The sequence below is a fragment of the Hippopotamus amphibius genome, chromosome X (assembly GCF_030028045.1).
Source record: "Hippopotamus amphibius kiboko isolate mHipAmp2 chromosome X, mHipAmp2.hap2, whole genome shotgun sequence".
Classification (NCBI taxonomy): Eukaryota; Metazoa; Chordata; class Mammalia; order Artiodactyla; family Hippopotamidae; genus Hippopotamus; species Hippopotamus amphibius.
The window spans coordinates 54,048,103-54,055,042 of record NC_080203.1 but is presented as its reverse complement, the minus strand read 5'-3'; the positions used below and the strand labels follow the sequence as shown (position 1 = coordinate 54,055,042).

General features: G+C 40.4%; 1 protein-coding gene across 1 annotated transcript; it reads right to left on the bottom strand.

The window, feature by feature from the left end:
* Positions 1-1,857: 1,857 nt before the first annotated feature.
* LOC130842691 (glutamate dehydrogenase 1, mitochondrial) lies at positions 1,858-3,990 on the bottom strand. The gene has a single exon (XM_057719383.1). The coding sequence runs from the start codon at positions 3,589-3,591 to the stop codon at positions 2,119-2,121; it is 1,473 nt and encodes a 490-aa protein (XP_057575366.1). The 5' UTR covers positions 3,592-3,990; the 3' UTR covers positions 1,858-2,118.
* Between the last annotated feature and the right edge of the window lie 2,950 nt (positions 3,991-6,940).

Genomic DNA, 6,940 nt, shown 5'->3' with positions numbered 1-6,940 from the left:
AGAGAGAAGAGGTCAGAGTATGGGCCCTTAGGGAACTGCAGCCCTAAGGGGACAGTAAGAGAAAGAAGAATAAATGGAGGAGACCAAGGAATCTATTACAAATATATGAGGAATACCATGATCTAGTGGTCTCATGGAAGTCAAGGAAAGAAAGTTTTTCTTAAAGAGCAAAGTCAGCAGGATAAAATATTGATGAGAGGGATAAAGTAGGGAGAGAACTAAAAAGAGATGATTTTATTTGAATGCTAGATCAATAGTTTCAGTAGAGTTGTGAAGGTCATGGTCAAATTTTTGTGGGTTGACAAGTGAATGAGAGGTAGGCTTCACCTTGAAAAAGCTTGGTGGCTATGATAAGGAGAACTGTGACAGAGAAATATATTTGAAGAAAAATTTTGTTGTTATTGTCTCTTGTTTTCTTTTAGGATACAGATACTTGAGCATGTTTGAATACAGAGGGAAAGGAGACAGAAAATAGAAAAAGAAAAAAAAAATTTTGTAGTGTGTGAGATGAGAAGTAAGGTGGAAAAGTTTGTCTTGGTAAGGCAAGGTGACAGTGTCCACTGGGACAAGAAAGAAGGTAAGATTTTCAATGACTTTTGTAATCATAGTATAGAGAAAGAAACTTGGTACTAGCACATATATGATTATCTCTCTTTTCTATTTTCAACAGCAGGCAGGCATGAGCTAATAAGAACTTAACCTAGTAAATACGTTTTTCAATTTTTAAAATTATTTTCTAAAAGTGAGAAAATCTATAACTAAATTTTATTAGGAAACCATTAGAAACTGTGGTCTCCTATATGTCAGGTTGTTTCACATTTCAGGGACTTTTAATTTGTCTTGATTTTTGAAAATATTTTGAAAGCACAGATTTTCTCAATATTTTGACATAATAGTACTATATCTTAAAGTGACTAAATGGGACTAGGTTTGAAGTTCACTATATTTAAAATTTTCATATGTCTTTCAGTAAATGATACTTGTTGCATTACATTTTACCATGGCAAAAAACAAAGCATACTTTCTATATGTTATGGTTTTCATGCAAAAAAATGTCCTAAAATTTACATGGAGAATATGTGGCAAAGAAGGAATTTAATGACACAAGGAAGTCAATATAGGATTTAAAACAACAATTTTTCAGCCAAATCAATTTTTAAAATTTCTTTGGTCCCATCAGAACCCCTGTGACAGAATTTCACTAACCTTGCTTCTCAGGTCTGATGATTTCTTCTTAAAACTCTTTTATTTGAAAAGCTGTTTTAATAACTTTCTTGTCACCCATTACATGTTTACCCATAATGTTTCTCAAACTACTCAAGAAACTTTCAAAATGTCTTCCTTCATAATATTTATTCTTGACAACATAAATCCAACCAATAAATGATTTCTAACATTCTTGGACTTTCACATAAATGAAATGTCAGGTGAGGCCTCTGGCTTTTAACAGGAAAAAATTGATGGAAACGTTGGATAGAAATACTAGGCATTTGTAGAAAACAACATTATTACATCAAAGTGGATGCATTTTTATACATGGATTTAACTATTTCTTTTTCCAAATTACTTTTGTGCTGGTTTATTTAACAGCAACTTGTTATAGCACATGATTTTCGATTGCAACATTCACAACATAAACAAAAATTGGTGAGCCATGAGGAGAAACAATCAATTGTATTTATTGGGAGGATGTTTTAAAAAGGTGTACAAATTCCAATTTAGAAACATCAACAAAATGCAGCTTTGCTGAAAAAATTGGTATTGAAGAATATTCTACTATGGCAGAAACCGCTTATTTTAAGTAATATACGTTGCTATCATTTAAAATCCATCTGAAATTTTTTTTTTTTTGGCAGATGGAAAAGACTTTATTTAAAGGCAAAATGTCCAAATGGCTCTCTGGCATAGCTAATTTCTATCACTTATTAGCTTATATATGATCCCCTAACCTTTTTTTTTCTCTTAAGGGGCTGATTTGGATTGACTTGTTGAGAATGGTATCCATTATCTATTAAGTTATGAAAGAGAGATTTTTGTGGTTACATGTAAACTTGTGATAGGTCTGCAGATGAAGAGGTGAAGAGGGTAGTGAAGAAGTCAGCCACAGTCCGGTCCGGTCTATGTGAAGATCACACCAGCTTCATTGTACACCTTGAAGACTTTCTCGATGGCGTTGACATAGGCAGCTGTTCTCAGGTCCAATCCCAGTTTATACTTCATGGCTGTGCGCATGATTTGCCTGGCAGAGCGCTCCATGGTGTAAGCTAAGCCAGAGTGCACAATGTCTTTCTCGGAGGCACCCGATATCCTGTCTTGGAACTCTGCTGTGGGTACAATGGGAATAGTTCCACCGTGCTTTCCAAATTTCCTTTCCAAACTCTCTTGAACAGACATGAGTAAGTGGTAGTTAGAATCCCCTTCATATCTGAAGGTCAAACGGCCATAGCTGACATGATTTAGATTCTTCAGCCACTCAAAGTAAGATACTGTCACTCCGCCAGCATTCAAGTAGAGATCTGGAATAACCATGATGTTCCTCTCTAGGAAAATCTTATCAGCTTCTGGAGTTGTTGGTCCGTTGGCACCTTCAGCAATGATCTTGGCTTTGACTCTGGGTGCATTGGACTTGGTCAGCTGCTTCTCACTGGCAGCAGGGATCAGTATGTCACAGTCCGCTTCCAAGATGCTCCCTTCATAGATCTTTGCTTTGGGGAAGCCCAGGATTGTTCCATGTTGCAATTTGAAGTCTTCCAGTTCCTTTGGGTCAATACCATCTGGATTCCATATGCTCCCATCAGATTCAGCAACACCAACACATTTAGCACCAAAGCGATGTAAATATCTCATAGAGGGCAGGCCCACATTACCAAATCCCTGAACAACAAATGTTTTATCTCCAATTCCTGGTGTCATTCCTAAAATACTCATGTAAGAAGCTTCATTGATAAAGTTTTCAATCCCATGGAAAACTCCCCGACCAGTAGCAGAGATCCGTCCGTGGATTCCACCCCGACTGATGGGCTTACCGGTAACACAGGCATGGGCATTAATATCATAGTGCCCTATGGTGCTAGCATAGGTGTCAGCAATCCAGGACATCTCCCGCTCGCCTGTGCTCATGTCTGGCGCAGGCACATCAATGCTAGGACCAATAAAGCCCTTCTTTGCCAGCTCCATGGTGAACCTCCTTGTGATCTTTTCCAATTCATTATCGGTATAGTTCTTGGGATTGATCTTAACGCCAGCTTTGGCACCCCCAAATGGCACATCAACCACTGCACACTTATATGTCATCAGAGAAGCCAGAGCTTTTACTTCATCTACACTCACATCAGTGCTGTAACGGATACCTCCCTTGCAGGGCGTGCGGTGCTGGCTGTGCTGGGCCCGGTAGCCCTCGATGACCTCCCAGGAGCCGTCGTCGCGCCGGATGGGGAAGGACAGGCTCAGCACATGGTTGCAGGGCTTAATGATCCGCAGGATGCCACGCACCCGGTTCCGCTTCTGCTCCTCGTTCTCCCTGGTCCTGAGGTCCTCCACTAGCTTGTCCTCCACGATGCTGGCGCCGCGGTCGAAGAAGCCCTCCACCATCTTGAAGAAGTTGGGGTCGTCCTCGCGGTCGGCCGCCGCCTCACTCTAGTGTCGCCGGCCGGGCGGCGCGAGCCCCGGCTGCGGGGCGGCGGCTGCTGCGGCGGGCTGCCCGCGGGCCCGGCCCAGCAGCGCGGCCGAGTTGGCCGCCGCCGAGCCCAGGGTGGCGGGCCCGACGCGGGACAGCAGCAGTGCTTCACCCAAGCACCGGTACATGGCGGAGGGACGGAGGCCGAGGAGGAGAGGCGTTCTCACAGGCCCGGGACGCACAAAGGGAGGAAGGGCCCCGCGCGGGCCGCCCTTTTAAGCCGCAGCTTCCTGCCTTCCTGGCTGTCCCCTCCCCTCCGGCGCTCGCCGTCTAACGGGAGGATGGACTTTGGGTGCCGCGGGCCAGCGTCGCTTGTGAATGGCAGGGCGGGGGGCGCGCGCCGCCCACGGAGCCGGGCCTGCGCCTCAGCCGCGGCCTTGCCCGGCCTCCCGGGCGGCGCCATCTGAACGTGTATGTGGAAAGTGTATAATTACATTTTGGATTAATACAAAGAGTACTGATAACCCAGGTTTTCCTTCACCAAAGTTTAATGTAATAATTAAATTCTAGAGAAAAAAATAATCCAGTTGGAAATTTGGTTCACAAAGCTTCTCTTTTATTTATTTTAATTTACCCTTTATTGAATACTGTGTTAATTTAGTCCTGTGAATTTAGTACTGAGTACTGTGGTAACAGATGTATTATGCTTGCCAGGCACTGTTCTGAGTAGTCTACAAATATTCCTTATTTAATTTTCACAACAACATTAATGAGGCAGGTAATATTATCATCCCAAGTTTACAGATGAAGAAAATGATACACAGAGTGGCTGAGTAATTTGCTTCATTATACAGCTACTAAGTAACAGAGCTGAGGTGTGGACTCAGGCAATGTGGCTTCAGAGCTTGTGTTCTTTTTTTGTTGTTATTTTTAATGAAATCAAAAAGTTGTTTTTTCCCTTCAGATCTTTATTGGAGTATAATTGCTTTATACTGTTGTGGCAGTTTCCACTGTACAACAAAGCGAATCAGCTGTATTTATACATATATCTTCATATCCCCTCCCTCTTGAGCCTCCCTCCCACCCTCCCTATCCCACCCCTCTAGGTCATCACCAAGAGCTTGTGTTCTTAACCACTGTGTTATAATGTGTTTAAACTGAAGAGCATCCCATTCAGTTAAGTCAACTATATTTTTATATGTTATAAAATATACTTCACTGACTTGTTTTTAGTCTCAGTATTCATTGCCACATGAAAATACACAAGAAAGTTCTAGTAGGTTCAACAGGATTTGTATTCACACTTTTAAAATACTGACCTTTTGTACTTGGTCCTTTTCTTTTCTCTAACACATTTTGCCTGGGCAATCACCCCCATGTCCATGGCTTCATCTACCAGCTGTGCAATGATGAATGTCTTCTGCCTAGTTTTTTCTCATGAGCTCCAGATTCACATGTTTGTCCCACTCTTACCACCCTATTGTCACTGTGCTCCAGCTTCAGACTAGAAGGGTGGGTTAATTGTCTGCACACTCACTAGGACAGAGAATGGGAGGGGAGTAGTCTATCCTCTTAGAAAGAGAATCAGTATCAAAAAAGTAAAAATATATCCATTATACAGTTCAAGATCAGCATTTCAACTATAGTATTTGGTTAACATACTTTAATTCATTCATTTGTTCATTCCTATATTCATCCTTCTATTCATGTTTATTGAATAGCGATAGGAAATACCATTGCAAAGCAGGGCTTAACATATTTCCTGTTCTCATTCCTTTGACCGTTAGTAAACCCCTTCAATGCAAAGGCAAGCTCTAGCTTATTCAGTTTTTCCAGGCCTAAGAAAACATTTTCCTTTAAAATATCTTTTAGAATTTCTTCAGTGTTGTACAAAATATACGACATCTTGAGTAATTTCTACTTTGCTCCAGCAAATGAATCCCGATTTTCCTACTGAAGTTCCCCACTTTGGCAACTTCACTAATATATAATAACATTTACTTAAATACAATTTTTGAAAGGACACATGCTCAGTTGCATCAGCAAAACTCTATTTTTTTCTGCATTGTAAATATCCACACCTTGTTTTGGATATTGTTTACATATGAAAATTCCACTGAAAATCAAGGGAAGGGAGATTAGAGGAATGAAAGTGAGGCCTATTAAATGTAGATAATACTGTAATAGTTATCCCATGTTCATAGGCTAAGTAGTGTTTGGTCCAGGGAAAAGACATATCTGGGCCCTTTAGAGCCAATGTTATGAACACTAGGGTCTTATTTTCATGAGGAATGGGGAGAGGAACTTCCTAAGAAAGAATACATTCCCCTAAAAACAAAGTCTTGAGAACTTCACCATGTGCTCAAAAAGAATTGCCCATTGTGAGGGAAGAAGAGGATTTTGAGTGAAGCATAGCATTTGTGCTTAGATTGTTCTATAGCCCAGTTCTCACAAATCCATGCCCAATTCTCATAGAGAGAACCTGCTATAAAAAGGGAGTCAATTCTAAAGGACTTGCTTTACTCAGATCTTTGTAGGAAGTGAGCACACATGCTACAGTCAACACTGAGGGAAGCACAAGTGTGAGTTAAGTGTAGAGTACACTCTTGGGGTGACTGCCCTTGGTGGCAAGGGATAGGTACATTAGCCTGTGTAGGGAGTTGAACCAGAGAAGCAGATTACACTGCAGTGGTTGTGGTCATAGCATTGGAGGTTGGCAGCCACAGAAGAGAGTAAGAAAATGGGTAGTGATAATTGGTAGATACTAGGATTATTTGATTAATACACATGAGGTAACCTCTGATAACTCAGATTTAGCTGGGAGGAAATTTGAAAATCTATAGCTTTCACAAAAGATGGAGATGAGGACCACAATAGACATTGTTACTCTTACTGGGTCTTGTAAAAAACTAAAAATAATGACTTGTGTGTGTTCCTTTTCTATTTCTTACAAAAGGTATGTTAAAATTCATGTAGATATTTAAATTAGTTTTTATAGACCAAACTTTTATTATGGATAAGCAACATTAATAGAAATCACTGATTCATTTTAACCATAAATTTAAATTTCTTCAAATGTAAAACAAATAACACATACACACACACAAATAATTGTGTGCACTGGAATAACATTGGTGTTGTCTATAAGTGAAAGCTAAAGAGTATTAAGAACTTAGGTGGAGTTGTTATGCTTTTTCATTAAAATGGCCTACTATGTTGGTTTTTTTGTAGGAAGCCCCCTACTATGTTTTTGAATGAATATGTGAAAGCCAACATCCAATTTCTCTTATTTCAATTAGAATTCTTATAGCTGTTTGTGACATT

Coding starts and splice junctions, on each gene's coding strand:
- LOC130842691 (XM_057719383.1), bottom strand. CDS start 3,591: ATGGTGGAGGGCTTCTTCGACCGCGGCGCCAGCATCGTGGAGGACAAG.